The 27,933-nt window shown below is 36.3% G+C and overlaps 1 protein-coding gene across 4 annotated transcripts in view; it reads left to right on the top strand.

Moving 5' to 3' along the window:
- The window catches only part of SGCE (sarcoglycan epsilon), a 67,239-nt gene that overhangs the window by 14,026 nt on the left and 25,280 nt on the right, over positions 1-27,933 (top strand). For 2 of the 4 annotated variants that reach the window (XM_023750729.1, XM_006084968.3), the window contains exons 2-6: positions 1,832-1,939; positions 12,003-12,125; positions 13,758-13,915; positions 18,787-18,859; positions 23,904-24,102. In XM_023750729.1, coding sequence (XP_023606497.1) covers positions 1,832-1,939; positions 12,003-12,125; positions 13,758-13,915; positions 18,787-18,859; positions 23,904-24,102 — 661 coding nt within the window. The remainder of the gene's footprint in view (positions 1-1,831; positions 1,940-12,002; positions 12,126-13,757; positions 13,916-18,786; positions 18,860-23,903; positions 24,103-27,933) is intronic. The other 2 variants (XM_023750728.1, XM_006084973.2) reach the window with 1 other exon arrangement.

Below are 27,933 nucleotides of genomic sequence, written 5' to 3'. Positions count from 1 at the left end.
GTCTACCATGTCACTTTATCTCTTTGCTTCTCTATTCCGGCCAATTCTTGAAAGATTAACTTTATTTGCTGCCTCTACATCTTGACCTTTTGCAGTTTGGCTTCTATGCTTACCACTTTATTGGAACTCCATTTTAACGGAGTCACTAATAACTTCCTATTTCCCACATCTAACAGTCTTTTCTAAGCTCTCATCCTCTGACCTTTTGCAGTATTTGAGGATGCTGATCACACTTTTCTTCTTGACAGCTCTTCCATGGACATACATGACACTTCAGCCTCAGTTGTCCAACCTCTGTGACTGCCTGTCTCTTATTTCTTTTCTGAATCGTTCTCTGTATTTGCTATGTAAATGTATTTATTAACATGTTCTTCTGCCTTTGCTGTTCCTCCCACTTTTGTGCATTCCTTTTTGCTGGATTTTTAGCTCCAGGAGCTAGGACAAAACTATGGGGTACACCCTGAGGGACTCTTAGACTGAATCTGGAGGAAACATATCTGAGATGCCAGAAGGGAGATCCAATGTTGTGGTTAGGAAATGGTGCCCAAATATTAAGTCTGAAAGGTAAGGATGAAAAATGGGAAATTAAGCAGTAAGAGTAGTAGTCTGTATGATGGAAAATAGACAGATGGGACAAGAGCATGAATGTATATCTTCTCCAGTCACTTTGTACCTGAGAGCCCAATGCGTATTACCTGGGAGCATGATCTCTTGAAGGAATTGCTGGGACTTTGGCTTCAACAATCATTTCTCAGGTGATGAACCTCAAATCTGCATCTGAATCCCCATTAAATTCTCCTATGAACCAGAGTTCTACTAGTATTTCAATCTTCCTCTTAGATGGTTTCCCCAGGATATTTAACTGGTACCCCAAGTTTAACATTCCAAATTAAATTTATTTTCTTTATCCTGAGACCAACTTTTTTGGGGGAGGAGGGGTTCCTAATATGTATATCACTGTTCTGTCATTCTGGATAAAAATCCAAAGCCACCCTTGATTCTCCTTTTAGCCCACATCTAGCTATTTGAAAAGTATTATCAGTATTATCTCCATGATGTCTTATAATTGTCCCTACCTTTACTTCCTTTTGTTTCAGCTGCTGATTTAGGGGCTGGCTGCTACTCAACACTCCAGAGATAGCCCCCTATTTAGTATCCTCTTACCCCTATTCTTTTCATTGCTGCCAGACTAATGTTTCCAAAACTCAACCATGAATTTAGAAGACACTTAAAAAAAATTTTTGTTATTGATTTCAGAGAGGAAGAGAGAGGGAGAGAGAGATAGAAACATCAATGATGAGAGATAATTATCAATCAGCTGCCTCCTGCACGCCCCCTACTGGGGATGGAGGTGGCAACCTGGGCATGTGCCCTGACATGGAATGGAACTGTGACCTCCTGGTTCATGGGTTGATGCTCAACCACTGAGTCACACCGGCTGGGCTAGAAGACACTTTAAACTTATCTCGACATTCCTAGCCAGAGATACTTGCTTCCCCCTCAGTGTTTTGGGAGCACTTATGCTTTCTACCATTGTGTATTTATGTGTGATTATTATATATATACTATATTACATGTTATGTACATATTTCTACACATGAATTATACATCCCTATAGATTGTAAGCTCCTTGGGGGGCAGTAACTGTCTCTTATTTACCTGCTACCACCATATATTCCTTGCATTGACTTGCAACAAATGTGCATTGAATGGAATTAAACAACTGGCCGGGATGGAAGGACTCTGATCCCAATGAATAGTAGGTAATCTATGAGAGTCATTTTAATTTAACATTAATTTCATTTTTTGTGCATTTGTTTTATCTGAAAAGCTTTTTTATTAAGCTCTGCTGATGGCATAAGTGGAACAGTTAACTGGAAGACCAAACAGGCCAACAATTTTATTGTCAGCAGAAAAATGGCTGCTGGGAAGAAACATGGTGAGTTTAGGTTGTAAATCTGAATCCCTTTTGGGGAGTCAGTTAAATGTCTGCTTCCAATACCCCTTCTCCTCGTCTTAGTCATGTGTGGATTTTTTAAAGTCAATCTGAAAAAAATTAAAATTTGTTTTCCTAATCTTCTAAAACTTCTGATTCTCTGTGTTCTTAATCCATTATTTCCCAAGTGTTTTTCCTTTGCGATAGTTATGCTTTTTTAAAAAAACTAAAAATAATTATGTTTTTAACCTATTGTTGCCCCTTATCCAGTCACTGGCTTGCCACTTATAAAAATTGTCCCAGTGTGGTTATTATAACAATTAACATTGAAAAACATTAAGAAGTACATTTAACATAAATCACTTTAAGACAGTATTTATATAACCTTAGAAAAATTGTCATAAAATGTTTTGGCTAATTGTGGATGATTTTTTGAATGATTTTTGTGCAAAACCATATTGATATGTTTTGCAATTAAATAATTTGATGCCAATTGTTTTGTTTTGAAAGATGACCTGACCCTTGAATGATTTATTGTTCCTTCTCATTTTTTCTTTTATATGGATAAATGTGTCCATTAGCAATATGCCAAGACCTTTGAAATACTGCATTTCATCATGGAGAAAAATATTAATAACCAAATATTAGTGGTTTTAAAAATATCAATTATTATGTTTTCAGTTTATATTGTATTTCTTGATTATTTACCTTTCTGATCCCTCTTACACCTCATACACACACACATACACACAATTTTGACTATATGTGGTCATGAACATTAGTAGAATAGTAGCCTGGTTTTCATAACTTTGGGACAACTAAAGTGTCTATAAAAATAACAATTTTAAAATATTTTGAAAAGAATAGCAATTTTATGCACTCAAATAGCCTTACTGCCAAATAAAACCAGGGTACTTGTAGGAGCGATTCCTGGCTTACCTCATTTTATTCATACATCCTTCAAGTTGGGGGTCACTAACTTTTTTCCTGCTAGCACCAAATTATTCCACAGCTGGAATCTTGTATTCCCAGATTTATTTCAGAGTAAGACAAAAGATCCCATTGTTCTCCTACCCTGCTTCTTTGAAACAAACCAACAAACATATTTTTTTGCATTTTTAAGTAATTTCCATTGCTAATATCGATAAAAAAATATAGTTTTATTATAAGAACTTTCCATGAAAAGATCACAAAAATTTGTTTTATAAAACACTCGATGTACTTGTTCCAGGATCTAAGCCCATCGTGTCATAGTCCGTTCCCCAGACCCTCCTTAGATATTCTCATGGAATTCTCCCTGGCTTCTTTAAGGAAATCAACCCTGACTACCCTTATCTGGCTGGTTCCTTAATCAAGCTGTGGGCCCTCAGCTTCTCTGGCACATCCACTCCTCCTGTTTTCTAAATTTTCTAGTCCTGCTCATCAGATGGCCCTCAATGTTGCCATCTGCAAGGTGCTTCTCTCCTCTGCCATCTCCCAAAGACTTGGGACTTGCCTGATTCTGGTGACTCACTCAAGATTCCCAAAGACTCTTCCCCTGGACTTGACACTATTTTGTCCTAAATTGCAGTTATCATTTCCTTTTTCTTCAGTCTCTTCTCTTTAATTTTGATCCCTAGAATTTCTGTCCTCTTTGAGCATGTCCCTTCATTTCCTATTTCATTTGCCAAAAGAGTACTCTCTAACCAGCTGTTAAACCCAGTTGAGTTGTCTACTATGGTGCTGTTCTTGGGGAAATAAACTATTCCAAGACCTTTAATAGAGATATTATCTCTTCCTCTTTCAAACTTTATGCTGCCATTTGACCTCAAACTGATTTTCTCCTTGGGACTTGAAAGATAACTGTACTTTTCAAAATAGAAATGAGCAATACATCTTGAACCTATTGAGGTAACCAGTTCAGGTTACCACATTATGTTTATTTCTTCAGTTTCTCTTGAACTCATCCTTTAGCTTCTTCTCCCTTTCTGGTCTCTTTGTCCAATTTAAATTTTATTATTGTGGTTCTGATTATCACATATCTTATACAGAGAATAATAAGGTTCATCAACCATGTGAACAGAATTGTTTGTAGTATCTTATATAGCAAGGGTATTTTAAATGGTATCTCAGATCTATCAAATGTTCTGTGAAATGTTTTTTACAATTTCAAGAGAGCACAAAAGATTATAAGAGAATTTAAATAGGGAAATAAGCTTAGCAATTATATTTTTTGTATAACTTTCTTTTTAAATAGTGTTCCAATTCTTAATTTTAGCAATGGGTGGTGCCTTATCAGTAAATAGGATTTTGAGGAATTTAAATGTCTCAAACCAATACTTTCGGCATCATTCTACCTTGATACACATGAAGTGGTTGCAAAAACCAGAATGAACACTCTAAATATGGTTTCTTTTTTCTTTTTCCTGGGGTGAGGGTAGAGGAACTTAAAATTTACCCCTGGAACAATTTAAATAAAAAGAAATAAGCCTTTGCATTACTCATTTATATGCTTCACTTAGATAAACATTTTCAAATTCTACTTTCTTACTTAGGGCAACTCATGTTCTAAAATGGGTTAGTCTTAGGTTTACTGATAAACTTCTATTGCTTTCTTCCCTAAGAAACAAAGAGAAAACCAAAATGGTCTTGTGCTGATTTTCTAATTATTTTCAACTTAAATGTTAAACTTTAATTAGACATTCATGGGAATGAAGTAATATGTGAGTCGAATAATTGGGTAGGATTCTCCTTTGCCATCTTAAAGGAGGCTCCTTCTTAGTTATTGACAGTCAAGGGATTGCATGGCTCAAAGACAGAAAAATCTCTCTGGGTGACCTTTTACCCCTCTTTCCTTGGAGAGGAGCAGGAAGTGCTCTTAGGACTTAAGATGTATTCTTCTTTGCCTCAGAAAGGTGGCAAAGCCAGGAGGAAGGATCACCACGTTAGGACTTCAAAAGACCATCAACCAGAGATGTGAGTTTCTCCTTCTAGACTCTTAGCTATGAGGGCTGAAATGTCTCAAACTTTTTTCTTTCTTTAAACAAAAGAAACTTCTGGTTTGTATCTTGAAATTGTTATTGTCAACTCACTTTTTCCAATGGTGCAGTGTAAATTTGATAACTTCATGAAATACTAGAATGATCTTTGATTGGACAAATTCTGACTCGTCAGAAAAGCAAGAGAGATCATTAAGAAAGTTAAGGTGTTATGGAACATAATTAGCTTACTGTGGAAGATTTAATAATATAATATACAGCCACCAAATGTATTACTTTATGTTTTCAAACAAAATACCTGATTCCTTGAATCAAGTCCTGGCTCTTCCTCTTACTAGTTTAATAGCCTTGAATCTGTCTGTCCTGCTGGCTTCAGTTTTGTTATGTATAAAATGGAAGACTGAACTCTCCAGGAGAGCAAAGGCATGCCAACTCCAATTGGTGGTATCTGTCAGGAGTTCTCAGTTAAGTAGAAGGCTGCGGCCATATCCCAATAGTAAGTAACGCTATGATCTGTCTCTTTGTAGGGAAAGATAGTTAGCATAGCCAGGCAGGATGACATCTAAAACCCTTCAACTGCAGCGTTCTATGAGACTAAGTTTATTGATCACCAATTCATAATGATTTGCAGCCACTTTCCAAATGACATTTAAGAAAAAAAAACACAGCAAAACAAACACGTTGTTATTACGTGAAAAATCAAGATATTTAACTCTAGTTTAGAAAAATGGTTTCAGTAAGTGGCTTCAGTTAGAGGTGAGAGTGGGTGTGTGTGTGTGTCATGAAGAAACACTCTGGTTTTTGTAGAAAAAGTAGTGGTTTCTCTTCTGCCTCATGTAAAGAAAAATGGCCATATCTCTTAGAAGAATGAAATTTAAAAAGGCAGTTTAATGCCTTCCCTGTGATTAATTCTACAGCCGAGGCATGGGCTATCTGTGACTAAGGGAGGGGGGCTGGATGGAGGTCAGTAAAGGGGGGAAGTGGGAGACATCTGTAATAGTGTCAACAATAAAAAAGAAAACATTAGCTAACCCCCTCTCCCCAAATGAGTGGCCTGCAGCACTCTGATGTTGAGTAAACTCATAGGTGAAAAGCAGACTGCTGAGAAAAGCTTGTTTCAAAGCCACGATTTTTAAAGCTGGATTGATAAAACACAAGGTAAATCTTAGAGGGGAAAAAAGCAAAACAGGTTGTGTACCTGGCTGGGTATTGATGTGCCTCAAAATACTTTTCTACAGCAATTATTTGATTTAGTAATTATATTTCAATTTGACTATAGAAATTACACATTAAAAAATAAATTAGGGAGGAAACCATAAACATCAGCTTCTGTAAACCCTGAAATGAGTTGTTGATGCAGAGATAGCAAATGGATTCATCTCTTATAATCAATTCTGATGAATTGCTAGCAGCTTCTTGGAGTGCTCGTGGATACAGGGGCTCGGGGACTCATACAGAGCTTTTCGCTGTTAAAACTATAAAATATAAGACAAGCCTTATTTTTCCTGCCGGTACTTACAATTTTTAATTATCAGAGATGATCGTATAGTTAAATAAGTTTAGCAATTGTATTTTGGGTGTAACTTTTTTTTAAAAAAATATTCTAATTCTTAATGTTTGCAATCTTCTGTGAAAAGGATTTTGAGGAATTGAGATGTCTGATTGCTTAGGCAAACGTTAATTTTTAAAGCCGCATCAGGTAAGTGGCTTTTCAGTATTATCCTTATATCTTAAACATATTAAAAAATATTCTTCATTTTTCTTACCCAAATAATAAGTATAATACTTCCTATTCAAGCAATACTATAAACAATTGGGACATTTCCACTATATTATGTAAGTAATTTGTTCTTATTAAGCACCCTTGTCATGTTTTCCAATGATTAGCTTATATCTTAAAACTCTATGAACATGAGAGACAAATTAACAAAATTGAAATGCTTTTATAAACAGACTTTAATTTCTTATTAATATATTACTTATTAATTAGAATATGTGATAATATTTGCAGGCTGATTTAGCTATTGCTAAGGGTAATAAATCACTTAATCAATAGATCTCTTTTATTTCAGCTATGCAGTATGTTTCCCACACATCAAATATGTAAGAAATTATTACATATGCAATGCATTAAATTCATTCACTCTGATTTGACAGTTCATGTTTACAGAACAGATGGATTGAATTAAGACTTTCTAGGTATGCTTACTTCTGAATGCATTTAATATATGGAGTTTACGCTGCCATCTCCGCAAGTAATGCCTATATCCCGATGGCAGTAACATCATCTATTCAGAAGTCTACTGCATCCACTAAGAACCGGGATATATGCCACAATAGATGCTGCAAATGCAGGCTCCTGTTTTTCACATCTAGCAAGAACGTGTGCTGAGGCAGTTACAGATGTATTCCTACCTGAACACGCAAGCCCACCTCATTTGGAAGTCTGCTTTCTAAACTGCAGCAGATAAATAGTGGCAAATTAGAGGGGCTAGAGAAGCTGATATAGGAAACATACTGATGCAATGAGAAATGACAGCTGACAAACGTGTCCTCACATGAGAAAACAGAAAATCTATAAAACACACAGCCTTTCAAAAGCATTAGCTGGGCTGGGACCCGCTAGCGCTAGTGTGATCAGTAAATGACAAAGCAACCAAACCGTCCATAAGGGTGTCGCTGTATAATAGAACAGAGTGCAATAATTGATGTGCCAAAGGACCGTCTTCACCCACCAGGAAAGAGGATCGACCGCTGAGTGCGCTGGAAAACTCAGCCCTCCGACAAGTTTCTTTCCTGGAGTTCCTGGTCATTAAGATTGTAAAAATATTCTCTTAAACCACACAGATTAGTAATTGATTATATAAGTGGACCCTTTGAAGTGATTAATTTGTTGATAAAGTATCGATGAAAGAGAGATACACATAATAGGTTACTAATAAAGATCACCTGCACATGAATATGAACATGACTTTATGACTTTCTTCCCAAAGATTTCAGAGGAGAGATGGCTTTAAGATTTAAATTTAACTGGGGCTTGTCGGGTCTTATACTCCTCAGCCTGTTTATCTTTATAGCCGTGTACTTGTACTTGTGACACAGAAAAAAAAAGGTAAGTGTTCTATGGACTTTGTAGAGAAGGGACTCTGTACGTGCCTGTATGCCATTAAAAGTAATCATGTAATAATTGTGAAGTTACGTGCTATATAGTTTCCTTAGCAATGAACTACCAGAATCCCTTCAAAAGTTAATGTGTACTAAATACATCCAAATTTGCTTTTGTTTTTAAGTCATTATAAATAAGCACACGTTCATATTTTCATTAGGATATTGCTCCCATAAGGAAAAAATGTCAAATGGACTAATAAAAGAAGACAGGATGCTATTGAGCTAGGATGAAGTCCCACTTTATTGTGATTGCCATTATCATCTGTTATTTGGTTCTTGGCTCTCTGTTGTAATGTAATATATATTGTTGATATGGTCCACAGTTTCTGCACCTTAGGATGAATATGGTGAAAACAGTTTTGTGAAAAGACGTTGCTAGCATGGTAGCAAGGGACATTGGAGCTACATTGGAGGGTGAAACAATTACTCCAGCCATGCCCGAATACCCTTTTGCTCTTCTCAACTCAGATATATCATTTTTCCTTTGAAAAAAATCTGTTATTTATGACTTTCGTGTTCAGTTTTTAATCTTGGCAAATCTAGCTACTCTTGCCGTTTGAAGATGATGTTTTGGACCCCCTGTGAGCTGGACTTTTGGTTTAATTGTTTTTCCCATTAATGGTGATGGATTTGCACCGATTTAGCCACACAGTGGTTTCCAGTTTCATTTGTATCCAGTGGCATGTGTTTGCAAAGGTAATGGATTTGCAGCTGGAGACCGTTGCAAAGCCATGTGCTACACAAAGAGTCCACGACCTGCGACCTCAGCTTGATTAACATGGTCCTGTACACATCTATCCCAGAGATTATTTTATTTTAGTCTGTGGATTCTTTGAGTGTTCATCCTTGATTTCCAAGACTAGCTTTTAAGGAAAACAATGTGCTTCGAGCTTACTGTTTGTGAGTAGTACCTGGACAGATGAGGGTGCAGCAGTTAATAACAGCTTTTGTGGGTGCTGGTGCAGACCCTACGGCGTTCGTGTTTAGAATAAGAGCCTATAACTTCGAATTCTCTGTCACTTGTTGTTTTCGAAAGGAAGTGAGGTGTAACCACTGCCCAAATAGCCTCTGCTGAAGAGCTGTTTGTTTTGCAAGTTAACAAACCAGAAAGGGTAAGGGACAGGGTACCTCTCTAAAATGCTGTGAGGGCGCTCATCATTTCAACTGTTGCTACAGAAAGGAAGTATTACTTTCACAAACAAAACACCCTGGCTTAATCATTTTCCACTTCTGAATGATGAACGCGTCACACATCTGTATATGTTTTTCTCAGAGTAAATGGCATACTATATGTTTGACGTGAAGAGGCTTTACTGTGGAGTTGCCAAGGTAACTGACCAGCAAGCAGTTCAGCAGATTGCAGACAGGCATTAGAGTACACAGGAATAAAGAAAAGCGCGTGTCATCGTAAAGCCCCGGAGGCCCATGCTAGAGGGTAGCTTGGTTCTGTAGATTGCAGAAATGCCTTTCATGGAAACAGACTGAGGTAGATGTGCTATCCTTGTCCTTGAACTGAGGCGTTATTGCAGTAGCAGGTACCTTTTCATGGTTCCACTTCAGGACCTGCCAAGAGCTATATAGAAAATAGAATCATTTCAATATTATTTAATTAATAACCTTCCCTTTTGCTTGTAAGCTTGCTTTTGCCACCTTATGACAGCCGACACTAAGGGAAACGGTTAGTAATTAGTAATGTAAATGGAGGAGGGTAACATGTAAACTGCTACACACCCATGAGAATTTGTTACACAATTGAAATTTAAATGGAATTTTATATATATTTAATCCATAAACATGAGACCTGTCTTTACCTCTACAGTGTTTTGTATTAGAATATATTCATCCGTTCACTAGGCATTGGTAACGTTATTCAAATATGCCAGATACCTTCTAGGTGCCGAGAAAATAATGAAGGTAAATAAAATTCAGAGCTGAACTTCAAGGTGTTTTTAATCTCTAGGAAGAATAAATTAGATTAGCTCTGAAGAGATCCCTTTAGATTATTCGAAATATTTCTGTGCTTTGGATATAAACTCCTTTTTACATATAGAATGAAATAACTGCTCAGCAGGAGTTCACAACTCTGCATAATTTGTCCGTCTTCCCAGTTTTTCTCCCCCTACCTTAAATATACCCCAAGATCTAGCACCCCTGGTTTAATTCCCTTCCTTGAAAGAACCCCACGCAACTCCGCAATTGTATCGTGTATGTGTGTTCGATGCTGCAATGCCCGAATTCCCCATCTCTGAGTTTCAGAACCTTGCTAGTACTTTAAAAGCCATATTGAATTCTACTTTTCCCATAAATCTTTTCCAATTCTTTCTAGCCTCTGTTGTGGCTCATCATGTTCCCAGGTATTGCCAGAGCAGCGTACTCCTCTGGCATGATACCGAGTTAGGTGGACATTGGTCTCCCAAACCAGATGGTGAACTCGTGGAAGGCAGGGACTAGGTCTCCTTCATTGCTGCATTCTCCATAGCACCTTGTATTCCAGGAGGTGTTGTGGAATTGCAGCTGCTGAAAAACCTCAAATTCTTATCCTCACAGTTCTAGGACTCTTACACTAACGTTTTTGAGAACGGGACCATTTCCACTGGTGAGGAAGTTGTTCTTGGGGAGAAGTTGGGTATTCTGAAGGCCATGGGAAGACTACTTACGAATACTCGCACCAAACAAGGCAGGAAGGGACGAGTCTCCCTGCAGACCTAGTTTGAACCCAGCCTGCAGCTTCCTTCCCTCGGTGACATGGCCTTTGAAGTTGTGTGTTTCGTAGTAAAGCTATGGATCTACGTGAAGCTACAAGCCAAATAGTTTAGTTTAGTTTTACATTTTTGGCAGCCATCCACAGAACCGCAGGGACAAGTTTTCACAGATAAAGAAACATTTTTGTGGGAGTTCCTATTTTTATGCTGAAAAATCTACTGTCAGCGATCTCGCTATCCAGGGCTTTTAGTTAGTTGTGAGCCTGAAGTAAGCAGCGTTGGAGTTCTTAAGGTTAATTACTCCATTTACAAATCCATCAGTGAGTAAGAGAAAGAACTGGCCTGATAGAGTTTATCTGTTTAAAAATTGCAGCCACTAGCCAGTCAGGAAGATAGAAAACCAAAAGAGATTGTAGAGGTGACAAGGGTAATGGCAGTAATGTGTTGGTGGAGATGCTGATATCGGAGGAAAAACAATAGGTGGAAAACTAATCAAACCAATTTGGCCATTTTAATGTACTCCCATCGTATATCTTAAGTAACCAGTGAATCATGAAATCTACCCCATTTCACTTAAAGCAATTATTGGCACTGAATTTTATTATGTAATTGATATCGCTTATTTAGGATGTAGGTTTATATTGCGTGAGTTATTAAATGTCAAGATCAGGTAAAATGGAATAAATCAGTTGTAGGAGAGAGATGAGAAATAACACTCATAGAAAAAGTATCAATGCATTTTTTAATCAGTATATATGAAAGTTGCCTTATATCGATCGATGGTATTATACACTCTGATGTGCTCTGTCTAGCAAACAATACAGCATAGATTCTGACCATTTAAAAATTACACTTTATATTTTGCTTTGGAAAAAAAAACTAGCAATTATGTAGTTGGTTAGTTCTTATGATGCATTTTGCTGGTAATAATTGCAATGAAATCACGAAAAAGATGTTATGAATGTTTTCACTATTTAATAACAATTTAAAACATTAAAATGTGCCTAATTTTGTTTACACAGTATTTTAAAAGTCTCTAAACATGCCAAGTCGGAAGAGTTGTTTGATGTTTTGTTCTAAAATCACTTCCTTTTAAAACAAACTTCTTAACAATATGTTGCATGTTGCTTCAGTTTTCCCTTCCTTTACAGGGTAAGTGAATTGTCAAGAGCATATCTCATTGTTTGTCCATCTCCTTTCTTCCCTCTCCGTTTTCAGTGTACACCATCTTCTCGAAGGTGCACTCTGATCGCGATGTGTACCCATCTGCTGGTGTCCTCTTTGTTCATGTTTTGGAAAGAGAGTCTTTTAAGGGAGAATTTCCACCTTACCCCAAACCTGGTATGTCTTCAATGGGGGGGGAAAAGTGATTGATTTACTACATTTTCCTTTTTGTTCAGTGTGTATAATCTAGGTGACATATGATAAAACATTGTTAACATTTGAAATGGTTTGGGTGCATGATAAATTGGTCATTGTAGGCTATTTTCCATCATAAGATTATAAATTTAATTGCAGAAGGAAATAATTCATTTTTGATTTTGAATAAAGCATATTTTTGGTTTCTCAGTCTTGAGCTTTGTGCTTCTGACAAATGATGTACCTGTATTTGCGTAGAAATAGTTATAGTTATATAATTATGACTTTCATGTTAAAACTTTGAATCTTATATAGTACATTGATTTTTAGAAACCTATACATATGTTATAGAAGAGCATGAAATATGGTATTAAGAAAGTTCTTAAAAAAGCTTTTATAATATGAAATAATTTTATATAATGAAGATTAATTTTTCCCTTAAAGTAATACCATTTGCACAGTCTTATTTGATTCACTATTGGCTTATGTTTTTGTAACAAATGCTATGAAATCAATGAAGACATAGAAAGACTGGCAAGAAAAAATATATTAAATTATTATAATTCTTAAGTAACAAATAAAAATGAATTTTCTGAAAATTAGAGCATTACAATTAATATAAACATTATTTTTGTAGATTATATGATGAAAAGCATACCTGAAAACACTCATAAAATATAGTTAACCATGTTATCAACAGCATTCTAGAATAAAAGGTAGTCTTTTTATCAGTTACTTAAAAAATGTTTTTTAATGTGGTATTCTATGTTGCAAAACTATTTAGCTAAACCTTTTGAGCAAACTCTAATATTTGAGAAGAAAACATGTAGTTAAAAGCATAGTTTCTGGAGTCAGCCAAGATTAAATTCTAGTTTTACCACATAACATGACCACAGAGAAGTTACATAACATGGAAAATTACATATTTCATCAACAAGATTAGGGATAATGATAGTACTACTTTTATAGGTATGTTTCAAAATCAGATGAAATACTGTAGTGCCTGTAAAATCTAGGCACAGTAACAGGGCCAGGTACATGCTAATAAATGATGCCATTATTATTATTATTTATCATTAATAAATGTCATTATTACAAGTCTTTTGGATTTGTAACACTTTTTTCAACTCATCCTCCATTGTTTTAAAATTACATCATTTTTGTTTTAAAATAATATTTTTATAATTTTGAGATATTAAGATTAGTTTGATAGTGTCCAGAGTTTCATGAAAGGAAGGCTTCGCAAGAAAATGAACACCTCAACATGATTGGGAGATTTTTCTGAAAGACAGTTGTCTTATTGGTAAAACTTTCCCACTCCTAGGTGACCAAAATAAGAAAAAAGAAAAAGAAAAGAAAAATTCCTCTGAAGTTGTATGAATCTGCTTTCTTTATTACATTAGATTTCTAGACAAACGGAACAACCAAAAGGATTTTTTCTTTACATGAGGCCCTAATCTGAATTCCCAGATGGATTTGGCTTTGTGTGTGTGTATTTAGTTTGCTACAAATGTAAAAAAAATTTTTTAAGACAGAAATATTTTGATTGAAACTACCAAAGCAACATGTGTGAAAATAACTAACTTGTATTTTAATTCTGTGTTTCTTATCTAGGCGAGATTAGTAATGATCCCATAACATTTAACACAAATTTAATGGGTTATCCAGACCGACCTGGATGGCTTCGATATATCCAAAGGACACCGTATAGTGATGGAGTCCTGTATGGGTCTCCAACAGCTGAAAATGTGGGGAAACCAACAATCATTGAGGTAATGTCTTAGAATGAGCAAAATTGTATATATATATATTTTTTTTTTTGGTAATTTGAGTTTCAAATTTTGGAATTAAAATTACATGGCAATAGTTTCCAGCATTTTATGCATGGAAACACTGTAGATTGCATTTGGAAATGTACCATTCCTTTCTGTGAATTTCCAAAGTCTTTTAAATTTATTGGGGTGACATTGGTTAATAATATTAGATTGGTTTCAAGTGTACATTTCTATGATACAGGATCAGTATATTGCATTGTGTACCCACCATATATTTGGCCCCTTTTACTACTCCCCAATACCGCTTCCCTCTGTTGTCTGTATCTATGAGTTTCAGTTTTATATCCCACATGTGAGTGAAATCATATGGTTCTTAGCTTTTTTTGACTGACTTATTTTGCTTAGCATAACAGTTTCAGGGTCCATCTGTGTTGTTGCAAATGGCAGTATTTCATCTTTTCTTATGACTCAGTAGTATTCCATTGTATATATCTACTACATCTTTATTCAATCATCTATCGAAGGACATTTTGGTTGTTTCCATGTCTTGGCCACCGTGAATAATGCTGCATTGAACAAAGGGGTGCATATATATTTTTGAATAAATGTTTTCAAATTTTGGGGGTGGGTGCAGAGAAGAGGGATTGCTTGGCCATATGAGAACTCTCTTTTTAATTTTTTTAAGGAACTTCCATACTAGTTTTCCATAGTTGATATACCAGTTTACATTCCCACCAACAGTGAATGAGGGTTCCTTTTTCTTCTCAACCTCTTCAACACTTATTATTACCTGTCTTGTTGATAATAGCCATTCTAACAGGTGTGCGGTGGTATCTCATTATAGTTTTGATTTGCATTTCCCTAATAGCTAATGAAGCTGAACATCTTTTCATATATCTGTTTGCCATTTGTATATCTTTTTGGGAGAAGTGTCTGTCCAGGTCCTCTGCTCATTTTTAAGTGGGAGTGTTTGTTTGGTGTTGAATTGTATGAGTTTGTTATATATTTTGGTTATTAATCCCTTGTCAGAGCTGTTGTTTACAGGTATCTTCTCCCATTAGGTTGCCTGCCGTTTTGTTTTGTTGGTGGTTTCTTTGGCTGTGCACAAGCGTTTTAGTTTGATATAGTCTCATTCATTTATTTTTGCCTTTACTTCCCTTGTCTTTGGGGTCAAATTAATAAAGTCTTCTCTAAGACCCAGGTCCATAAGTTTAGTACCGATGTTTCTTCAATGTAATTTACTGTTTCAGATCTTATATTTAGGTCTTTGATCCATTTGAAATAATGTTTGTACATGGTAACAGATTATAGTCCAGTTTCATTCTTTTGCATTTGGCTTTCCAATTTTCCCAGGACCATTTATTGAGAAGGCTTTATTTTCTTCATGGTATGTTTTTGGCTCCTTTGTCAAAAATTATTTGCCCATACACATGTGGTTTGGGGGTTCTTAATCCGGTTCCATTGGTGTGTGTCATTTCACAGTTTTTTCTTTCAGCTTTTATATAAAAAAGAGGGCAGTCCAAATTAGTGGAAAAAATTAAGACACTTAAAAGAAATAGATTACTATAATATGAATTATATTTAAGAAAATAAGTGCAAACTTATCTGCTCCTTATTTTAATTTCAAATTTCATGTTCACTGAAATACAGTCATTATGCAGACATTTTATGAACCTCTCCCATGTACTGAGCATTAGGATAGGTGCTGGTGATAGAAGGATGAATAACAGGTGAGTCCAGGAGTTGGAGCACTGAAGTGGAAACACATATTTAGCCAACACACATAACTGTTATAATAAAAAGGTGCTGTTTGATGAAGAGTTGTAAGAGGGTAAATAGGAATTCACTTCACAAAATAGAAGGAAGGCTGTCTTAGGCAGAAGAAACAGTGCATCAAAATATTGAAGGTATTGACAACCACATCTGTCTCATATGGAACAATGGTATATATCTGAAGAGATGGTGCCACACATCATCAGGTCATTGGGAAAAGGATGTCTATTTATTGAATGGTACTCAGACAATTGGTTAGCCATGTGGCAAGCATAAAATTAGATTCTTACTTCATAGGAAATATAAAACTCAAGTCTAGATTGAGGATTTAAATGTGAAAAGCAAAATTTTAAGCTATTATATGATAGTGTAGAAGAACTTTCTGAGTTTGGGGTCCGGAAGGAGTTCTTAAATAATAACTAACCATTTTTATTTAAGAGAAAAGATTGATAAATTTTTGCTATATTAAACTTGTGAACTTCTGTTCACCAAAGAAGCCATTAAAAAAAAGACAACACACATACACACACATATATATATATACACACACATATATATATCCCACAAAGCAATGGTGACCCAAAAGTTCATCAGCAACAGAATAGATAACTAAATTGTGGAGTAATTAGTCACACAGTGAATGTTTACAGCAACACTGAACTAAATCTTGCCCAGTCTCATGGATAAATGTTTTAAACATAATGTTGAATAAGAAAACACCAGTCCCAGAAGACTACATACAGTTTACCATTTTTATAAAGCTCAAAAAACAAGCAAATTAAATATTTTAAGCGTACATGCATTTATAATAAAGCTATATTTAAAATGAAGGGTATGATAAATACAAAATTCAAAATGGCATTTCTGGTTGGAGAGAGGCAAGGGGCTAAGATAGAGAAATACATGTGCTGTGCGAGGATTCACAGGGGTTCATTATGTTCTTATACCTTATAACTAAGAGATAACGTTATCAATATGTATCAAATAATATGCCAGAAATATAATGATGAAAATATAGCATATCTTTCATCTAGCACAAGTAGTAAAAAACTCATTTCTATATCCATATATAGTAACATATCTACAGTTTTAAAATATTCTATTAGTAGTATAGTCAAAAAAGTTTTACATATCTTAAACTAATACATAATCATATAACTCTGCTTAATTTATTCTGTAGATATTTATTAAGCATCTAAATTAGATGAGCCACTCTTCTAAACATAGGGAAGCAAAAAAGCAGGCACCAAAAAACAAAACAAAACAACAACCCACAAAAGCATGCACACACATATACCTCAGTAAAATTTGATTGAGGATATTACAGTATTTAAATAATCTCATTAGAAGTGATAGGAGGACTGTATTCTGTTATAACTGTTAACATTAAACATTAAATATAAATTCAGATAATAAAATTATTCTTCCTAATTCATGAAATGGTTTTCACTCCCTATAGTAGCTGTGAATTTTTAAAAACAATCACATTAGAATTCATGAAATTTACAATATTGAGATTTGTGATAATTAGGAAAGGCTACCCATAAAAATATTGCCACTCATTTGCAAATGTCTAATATTTCTTTCTGAGCTTTAACTTTGAGATATTATAACAAATAGTAGAAGATTGATGCTTTTTTTCTCAGTGAGAATGATTAAGTTTTTTGCAGGGTGAACTTTTAAAAGCATGAAAATTCCTAAATGAAATCTTTATTACATTTTTTTCATTTGCTTCTTTGTGAACAGAGTTCCTACTTCATTTTAATGACTAGTCTTTATTTCATTGTTAATCTAATTAATCATGTGTCCAAAAAATATAGGTAGGAAGTCATTAAATCCAACAGAAATCCGACAGATTGTGGGGAGAGTTCTTTTAACTTTGTGTAATAGTCTGCTTTTCAAAATATATAGTTTTAAATATTATTAAAGGTTTGGAATTACTCCAAAATTTTGATTTTTACTGTATTCATAAATATTCCTGAGTGTAATTTATTTTATTTAAAGCTTTATGATGCTATGAAAATCTTTAATATTTGTTTTTATTTTTTTAAATTTATCTTTATTGTTGAAAGTATTACAGATGCCCCCCCTTTCCCCCCCATTGACCTTCTCCATCCCTCTCCTGTCCCCTCCTCAGGCCTTCACTGCACTATTGTCTCTGTCCACGGGTTATGCATATATGCATACAAGTTCTTTGATATTCATTTTTAAATGAGCAAGATATTTCTTTTATGAGTCAGTTTGTTCTACTTTTTTTTCTCAGTGTCAACCACAGCTGTAATCACTGTCAGAAGGCTGGTGCCGGGATGCTAAGACTTTGCACAATCTATTAGTTTTTGGGGTTTTTGAGGTACTGCAGACCTGTCTGAACGATTTCCTATCTGTCATAAAGTTAATTATTCCTTGAATTTTGAACTATTATTCTGGTTTTGGCCTTCGCTTTGTTTGCTGTTTGCAGTGGCTATTTCTGAGTTGACTTTGATGTGAGGTCATTGGCTCTTCAAATGTTCACTAATATTTGACTGTACAAAGGGATTGATCTGTGTTTTGAGCATGTGCCATAAGCTTTATAGACCATGACCCTTACTGTTTTACTCCCATCATAAGTGGAGATGTGATTTCCCAAGGGTTATTCATGACATTTTTTTTGACTGGTTGGTGTGCAAACAACACGGAGATGTGCTTGTTTTAATGTGTCCTTTCCAGGACAATCCTTAAGCTTCATTTAAAAGTACAAAAATAAAAGTTGTTTTGGTGTTTTTGAAATTTTACAATGGCACTGGTAAGTAATTCATAATGGTTAATCCATTTACTAATGGTACCTCTGCATTGTGATGAGCACTTAACGGTCTTCCGTGAAAGAGTCTCTCTGATTTTAACTTGTTTCGGCATGTTAAATAGACCTGACTAATGATTTCTCTTCCCATAATATTGCTAAAAGCTCTGAGTTCTTATTGCACAGAGAAGGAATATTTTGTAAGTATATAAACAAATCATGAAAATGGAAAGGACAGTATGTTTTCATTTTGTCCTTAATGAATTTTATTTTCCAAATAACATTTCACTTTTTTAATATGATTTTCATTTTCCGATAGATAACTGCCTACAATAGGCGTACCTTTGAGACTGCAAGGCATAATTTGATAATTAATATAATGTCAGCAGAAGGTAGGTCTGAAAAAATGTGTTGCTGATTGCTTCTTTGTTTACAAGAATATTTCATTATATTTTATGTCTGTGTAAAATATAGTTAAAGATTTTAAAGTACCAGATATCTAATATAACTAATGAAATACTAAAATGTAGAAAAGAAAACTAAGCAATATTTAATTTGTTATAAATACCATGATGTGTTAGGGCCATGGTCGGCAAACTGCGGCTCGCGAGCCACATGCGGCTCTTTGGCCCCTTGAGTGTGGCTCTTCCTAAGCCTTAGGAGTACCCTAATTAAATTAATAACAATGTACCTACCTATATAGTTTAAGTTTAAAAAATTTGGCTCTCAAAAGAAATTTCAATCGTTGTACTGTTGATATTTGGCTCTGTTGACTAATGAGTTTGCCGACCACTGTGTTAGGTTGCCACTTATTTCTTCAGGCCTTGTTTTCCTTATCTGTAAAATAAAACTAAGAATAAAATTGCTCTTATCAGTCTGGGATACAGATTCCATGAATTAGGCATGAAATGTGCTTCACTTAGGACTGAGCACAGAGTACACAATCAGTAATTATTAGCTAGTTTCATTATTTTACTTTAAAACTTATCATAGTTTTTTTTGTGAAGATAAGGAGTTATTGATGGACAGAAGTAAACTGTAATTTGGGTCACACACTACTTCCTAACAGCTAATCATGCATCAGAATTGCCAGGGTCCATCAGCAATTTAGAGTTACATATGCTCAAATTATAAGTGATTCCCGAGGATTTGGAAGGACCCAGGGACTACTCCAAGAATTACCCTTTCAAATATTTGACCCTATTTTGGCACTTGATTGGGAAAAATACATACCAACTAAAAACTTTGCAGTTAAAATGTATATATCATGGGGTACTCCTCTCTATATCAGATATTATTTATGAATGAGGGTAACAGGAGGAGAATGAACATGGCATATTCCCTCCCGAAAGCAGGAAAACAGTGTGTACCCTGGGTAGGGGGATTCTTCTATGTACCAGTACAGTTAAAAACAAATGAGCAAACACAAAAAACTTTTTCAGAACCTACTAATTTGGATTGTGTGATAATTCAGCAAAGGCTAGGTTAAAAGTTGCTTTTATACTATACAAAAGAAAACAATTTCTATAGATTTGCTAATGTAATCCAAAATTGAGGAAATTCAAAAAAAATTGAGGAAATTGCTTGAAGACTTTGAACCCCTTTACATGAGTTCTTCCCAGGGGTTATAGCAATATCAGTTGCAGGCAACAAATCTGCTAGTTTGAAATTGTGAATGACCTTCATATATGCAAAGCAAGTCCCAGTGCCGGTTCTGTAGGCTTGGACAGAAAATTCCCTGTCCACTTTTTCGCTTCCCAAGGGCTTTGGTAGGTATTGACATTTGGGTCAGCGAGACTTGTACTTGACTCCAGTTGTATTTGGATGCTTGCATCCAGTCTAATCGGTCCCTGTAGAATTAGAATGCCCTTAATGAACAGAATAATTGCAAAGTTTCCTTTTCCTAAGGATTTCAACAGTACAGTTAGTTATATAGTTACCTGTCAGCGAGCGTGGGTCACTCACCTCACCGTTACGCTCAGAGTGACTCAAAGCCCTTTGTCAGGTATGGGAGTCCCTGTTAGTCTGTAGTTTGAACCTCTTCTTTCTCAAGTCTTCTCTCAGTCCTGTGGCTATAGAGTCCACAGGCATCCTAATAGGTGTTAGTGGTGTGTGGGGACCCATGTCCCAGCAGACACTAGTGGAAAACCACTACACAACTATAGAATTAAAAGGTGGCTTTAGGGGCTATTTATCTAAAAATAGGGGTTTTGAAATGTGTTGACGAGGGAGGAAGAGTAGATGGGTTTGGGGTTTTTACTTCTGACAGAGCTGCTCTACTGCTTTTTACAGAGGGTTCTGGGGCCCCAAGCTATGAAAACCAGGGAACCAAGTGGCATGCATTTGTCCTTGCTGGTATAGATGGAATTGATATGGGCTCTAGGATGTGCATCTTGGAGCCTGACCTCCATACATGCCATTTCTTCCAGATAAAGTTAGGAAAAGAAATAAGAGTGGCATATCAGGATAATCACGCTCCGTCTGACTCCTTGCCCAGCTGTCTCCTGCTTGGAGAGTCCTAATGGGAAATTAGTCCTGGAGACTCACACAGCCTGGAGCTGAAGGAGAGGACACAGTGATTCTTTAAATTGGGTTCAGTACCTCGGAGGCCTGCCACCAATCTCTTGGCCTACTGCTCCCTTGGCCTCTGTGATGTCCAAATATAGCAGGCCTGGGATTTCCCCAAAGTTAGAAAGCTTGAGTGACTCATCTCTGGGAGCCCTGGCAGCCACGCTTGGCTGGGTAGACAGCAGGCAGCTGCACAGCCCGGAGCCGCTGAGGGGCGTGGCGGCAGCCGGTCTCATAAAGGAATGACAAAGTGGGGTCACATGGATTAGGACAAGCCAAGAAACAGTTCTCCAAAAAGTAACATGGGTCATAAGAAACAAGTTTTGAACAGTGGATATAAAAACACTGAATGAAATTAATAGAGGGTAGACTTCTCGCATGCTCAAAACTGTATTTGGCATTATTTATAAATGTCATTTATTGCCAAGACACTGTTCTTCATGACGTATTTCTGCACAACCATTTCTTGGTATGGGGAAAAATGTAATATGATTAAGCTACTGTTTATCTGTAAGAAACAGGAAATGTTTCTATATGAAACAGGAAACTTATCTACATAAAAGAGAATATATATATACCTCACATTTTAGAAGATTGCAGATGGCCTGTACATCAAGCAAATCTAACAAAACCACAAGCAGCATAAATGACAGTGTCGGAAATGAGTAAAGAACCTTCTGTGATTAGGGCCTTGGAGAACTCATTCTTTAGGAAGAGATGCCACACTCTAGAAAACTCTCTTGAAAACTTTAAAGCCAGAATGTCTACCCTGACATCACCACAGGCATTACGTACCCTTTCATATTAAAGTGGCTTCATAAGAAATGAGGTCATCACGATTTCAGTTGTTTATTGTGTAGTTTTTATTTTTTATTTTATTATTAAGTAAGAGTGAAATACTTTATAGATAAGAGTTTTAATAAAATAAGTCAGAGGGTGTATACATTGAATAAATTACTCTGTGTATAGTCCAGAAACATTTTCCCTTTAAAGGAAGAATTTAGATAACCAACCTGTTTATATTATGATAGTAATTGCTAAAGAGAAGCACTTGTATACAGTCTCCCTTAGCTTAGATAAAAGTCATATAAATTCAAATGAGGGTAAATTTCTGAACCTCAGGATCAGATTCCCCTTCTGAAAGAATGGAGAACAACACAAAGACCTACTCACGCTCTGGTTGTGAGTAATAAATGTGACAATTCACCTCATTCCATTAGTTTGTAAGTATTAATAAAAAAGAAGCCTTTATTATTACAGAAATATTAAACAAAAGAAAGCTATTTTTATCTTAATATAACAATTAGAACAAGGGAGATGATGATTTACAATTCAAGAATAACATTTGAGAAAATGAAATAAATTATATTTACTCTTTATTGAGAGTATGAATTGGACATTTGATTGTTTTAAAATATTAATTTTGAAATATTTGGAGAGAAATATTTATGAGATATTAGGGAAGAGGAAAGCTAAATCTGTATGAGATAAGGAATTTAATGAGAATTTTAAAACATAACTTTTCTAAAATATTTAATTATGGAGTGATCAAAATAGTAATATTGTTATAATTTCAGAATTTTTATTGAAAATATAATCAATATTTATTTTAGTAAAAAGTACTCCGTAATGTTTTAGCATGCTCCAAAATACAGCCGTGCATCACATAACAACATTTTGGACTGCAGAGAGGACATGGCCCCATAAGACTGTAATGGAGCTGAAAAATTCCTATCACCTAGTGATACTGTAGCCATTGTGACATTGTAGCACAATGCTAAGCTCTTGTTTTAAATAAATTGAGTAGCCTAAGTGTAAAGTTGTATAAAGACTACAGTCGTGGACAGTAATATCCTAGGCCTTCACATTCGCTCACCTCTCACTCACTGACCCACCCAGAGCAACTTCCAGTCCTGCGAGGTCCGTTCATGGTAAGGGCATTATGCAGGTACAACAATTTTTATCTTTTATACCATAATTTTTTATTTTATGTCAACTTTGCTTTACATTCAATATTATTTTATACTAGTCTCAGGTACAATATACTATATTTTTACTGTATGTTTTGACACACAAATACTTTCCATTGTGTTATAATTACCTACAGTGTCTAGTGCAGTGACTTGCTGTACAAGCTTGTAGTCTAAAAGCAATGGGCTATACCGTTCAGCCTAGGTGTGTAGCAGCAGGCCATACCATCCAGGTTTGTGTAAGTGCACTCTAGGATGTTTGCACAACACATTTATCAGAATGCGAAATGGAATGTGTATTCCTGTTGTTAAGCAATGCATGACTATACTGCACATTAAAAATGTGTTATTTCAAATCATATACCAACAAGCCACAAGCAAGTACTGATATTTTATGATGTTCTCTCTTTTTGGAAAGAATGTTGCTCTGTGCCCAAGGAATAGCACTACTTAGGGTTGTAATGATTAAATGAGACGATATATTTGAAAAAGATCTGTTAATTTGAAAACACTATTAATACAAAATATTATTCCTACCCATGTTGCGTTCCGGAAGTGCCCCTTCTGCCTGGGTGAGGCAAGAAAGGAGGCCAGCAGGTCATTGGCAAGTTGGAGGCTGATTTGGCCTTTTTTTCTTTCTTTTTACCAAATCCTGTAATTATTCACTGCCCTGCTGTGCCCTTGAATTGTAATGCATGGTAGATAAAATTCTGTGACAAATGTATGTTATATTTTTAGATACATCCCTGTTATACAGAAAGCCTTTAAAGTCAGGATTAATATCATTTTCCAAAGGCAGGACTGTGACAGAAATAAACAAGTCTAGAATTGTTCTTTTGTTTCCCTTTCCAAAGACCACTTCACTAAAGCTATGCATACCCTTTTCCACCAAAATTAGATTTCCCGTTACCATACCAAGCGGAATTCTTCATTAAAAATATGAATGTAGAAGAAATGCTGGCCAGCGAGGTGCTCGGAGACTTCCTTGGGGCGGTGAAGAATGTGTGGCAGCCGGAGCGTCTGAATGCCATAAACATCACGTCGGCCCTGGACAGGGGCGGCAGGGTTCCGCTCCCTATCAATGACATGAAGGAGGGGTAAGCAGACCTTTATCTTGTTGCCTTCAATATGAATTTTTAAATATGGTTATCTTATCATGCTTATTATAGATGGAAGATGGTCTATTGCATTTTTTAAAAAAATAAGATGTGGGTATTGTAAAGATATGAAAATACTAGCAATTTTCTGTATTGATAAAGAGGTTATGTTAACGGTTCTTTATATCTGATGTTCCAGGTCCTGTGAAATCTAATTGTAGATCAGGATCAGCAATCATAAATTACAGCGCTGAGTCTTTTGTACCTTCTGTAGAGAAACTGATTATTTAGGACCCGGAATTTCAAAGGACATTGATGCCCCAGTTATCAGCTGCAGCAGGACATGCAGACTGCTGTAACTTTATGCTAGGCAACTATTTCTTTGCCTTTAACATTCTTTCCACCATGTGTCAGTGACTGGTGGCTGAAGCGGATTTGAGACCCATTCCTAAAGCCCGGCCTTGTCATTTTCAAGCTGGATGACGTTGGGCGAAATGCTGCATTCCTCTGTGCCTCAACCTCCTCATTTGCTCCCATGGGGAGTTTGCTCTCCCTCTAGTTTGTCACAATGGTGAAGTGAAGCAGTGCTTTTGAAAGAGAGTTATCTGTTCCCAAGCCTTACAGAGGATGACTCAGCCCTCATAGAGGTTCAGAAGCACTCCTATACCTGGGCAAACTGAAAAGTCAGTGTCAGCTAGACTTTGATCTTTAATTTTTAATCTGTAGGTTGAAGCAGATCCTATAAACATATGAGATATGGAATGAGTTATATTTTGGGTAGCATATTTCCTTTCCAACTCCTTCATTCATATTCCTGATAACATTTTTACACAGATGATATCTGGAATTACCTAGAATGCCTGAATTAATAAGAATTAAATTTAAGGCCAGCTATAAAGGAGGACGTTGTTGGAAATAAGGGAAAATATCACAAGTAGACGTAACTAAAGTATGAGGGAGTAGGCAGAAGCGGGGTAAGGGCTAAGCAGTGAGCTGTCAAGTCCAGCTCACAAATTTCAGAACGAAACTGTACCTGCTATGTTACAGTAATGTGTTCTGAAGCCAGCCAAGCACACTTAGAAGTGTTGCTTTTATCTCGTTTTTTGGGCAGCTTTTTCCGTGAAAACGTAATTCTAGAATTCAAATGTTTACGTCAGAGTTACAACCTGATTCTCTGAGTCATTAAGAGAGAACTGTGGAAAGAAATGAACAGAGGTATCTCCCCGGAACACCTTCTCCAAATGGGGAATCTTTCCAGCATTTGTTAAAGTCATGTGTTCTGTGATGATTGTCCAGACAGTGAGCAAAGGTGTTGGAGGGAGCACCATGAAAGCCAGGCATTGGTAGAGGTTCCCACAGTGGTGCTCTCTTCTGGGCGCAGCCCTTCTCCAACCACTAGTGCAGGCCCCACCCACTGAGGCACTTTTGGAAACAACTAAACTCCATTGAACTACATAACTCTCTAAACCAAACTCCCACCTAAAACAGTGCTTCCCAGCTATGTCTAGCCTGAGACTTGTCAGTAGGCACCTTAACAAAAATACAGCTAGGTTCCGACCTCTGATTCCCCCTAGGGATTCTGAATCTTTGAGTCTAGGGCTGGGTCTGAGCATGTGACTCTAAATTAAGAACGGAATTTTTGTCCCTCAAGTACTTGTTGGAGAATTCGGTCATTAGCTGACTGACCCCCAACACCTGCTAGAGGGTGGCATGTGCTATCAGGCATTTGAGAGAGTCAGTCCCATGGCATTTATTTGGACCTGGTCTCAGATCCCTTCCCAACTTGAAATGCTTTCCGCGAGTTTTAATTTAATGTTAAGCCATAACCTTTACAAAGTATTCAAAAAGTCTTTCAAAATAGCATTTCTATAAATTATACCCAAAGCCAACTCTATTACTACAATATCCCTCTACAAGCACTAATTAATTAAAATCCTCCTTGAGTATAATTCCAGAAGAAAACTTGTCCCTGGGAATGATTTTGCATATTTTCTTCAGTTGTTATCTAATGTTGTAGTAACAATTTTTTTTAACCCCTGTTGCCTTAAATTTAGAAATAAGTCCAATGCTTAACTCATCTCTGGTGCCTTCCTTTCTTTTTTAATGGTGTATATCATAATTACCAATTGACTTAATAAACTTTTGCCTCTGTACTTTCTTTTGAAAATAACATGGGCTTCAAATCCCTTTTAAAAATGAAATAGTGAAAAGATCAAGAGATAGGGCCAGAGATAGCAAAAAAAAAAAAAGCATCCCTTCCTTTTATAAAATTTTGTTTAAAAAATATACACTTCAGAAGTACTAATTAAGTACCTAAATATGTGTTCTACTTTATACTTAGCATAAGCCTCAATCTCTGATCTTTTTAAAAAAAATTTCATGAAATATTTTTCTATTTCTCATGGCAGCCATAATCCACTAATTGCAGATGTTTCCATATTTGCTATATATGGTCGATGAGGAAGAGAAACTCACATGGTAGACCCTCAGAGTAAGCTTACAGCCAGCCCCTGCACAGCCCAAGCACCACTAAATGTCAATCATCAAGAACCCATTGAACAGCATCCCAGCTCCTCTTTCTTCTTGATGTGTATTTTTCATCCCTGCAGAACTCACTGACAGCTTTCAAACTTCTCCTCAGTCTAACAGAAAACAATTATAAAGATTTATGTCAAAGTGAGTGAGCTCCTGCGAAGGAACGCTGAGCCTCCTGGAAAGATTCCCTTTCACTCGCCAGACCTGTAACCCCAGGGCAACTGTGCTCTCTCCCAGTGTGTGGTCTTGGTGCCACTTTCGCTCCTGACGCGGAGCCAGAGGCTAAGGACTCTGTGGATGCATTTAGCCTGGGATAAAGCTGGTGGCAAGAGGAGCAGGTTCATATTTCATTCTAGGCATGGCAGAGCTGCCAACCTGGGGTGAGTGATGTGGTGTAAATGGTGGCTATGAAGGGAATGATGGGGTGTGAGGATTAAAGAATAGACTCACTTTTCATAAGAGATTGTCAAACCTACCACTATTTCCTCTGGTTCCCAAAGCATGTGGATCTAGCCCCAATCAGCAACAGAGAATCCTGGTTTATTCTCCTAGACAATCGCGCAGAGTACTCCCTGTAATTAATGGTTTGCCCTCCGCCCTACCAAGGCCTCAGAGAGAAGTTACACTTGAGGAAGAGAATGTAAGTCAGTGGCTGCCAAATACCGCTGTGATGCAAGATCATGATCCTGGGCCAGTCCCTGGTGCTCTGCTGAATCGTCCCCATGTTTGGTGATTTACAAGATTGTCCTTTATTCTTAAGTAATGAACCTTCGATATTTTGGGTGCATTATTTTAAAATAATGTGCTTTTGATATCCTTTCATTTAAGGAATGATGGTGATAGCAGATAGAATTTTTAAAAATAGTTTTTAAATACAAAAAAATATTGAAGACCCATATGAATCTGTTTTTGTAAGTTTAAAAACAAATAAATGAAGTCAATGCAACTAGATGTCTAATATCTAGTCTTCTAAGTTCTATGCATACATTCATGCTTTTCTTTCATAGTTTAGTATTTTGTAAGTATTTTTTTGGGGGGGGGAATAGTGTATTAGTCTGGGGGTACAGTGTCTTCAAAATTACAGTCTATGGCCCAACTAGTGTAGCTCAGCAGTTAAGCGTTGTCCCAGGAACCAAGAGGTCAACAGTTCAATTCCCAGTCGGGGCACATGCCCAGGTTCCTGGCTCAATCTCCAGTGGGAGGCATGGAGGAGGCAGCCGATGTTTCTCTCTATCCGTCTCCCTTTCTCTCTCCCTTTCTCTCTCTCTCTCTCAAAAAAAAATAATAAAAACATAT

The sequence above is a fragment of the Myotis lucifugus genome, unplaced genomic scaffold, assembly GCF_000147115.1.
Source record: "Myotis lucifugus unplaced genomic scaffold, Myoluc2.0 scaffold_15, whole genome shotgun sequence".
Lineage (NCBI taxonomy): Eukaryota > Metazoa > Chordata > Mammalia > Chiroptera > Vespertilionidae > Myotis > Myotis lucifugus.
This window is presented reverse-complemented; position numbering and strand designations above follow the sequence as displayed.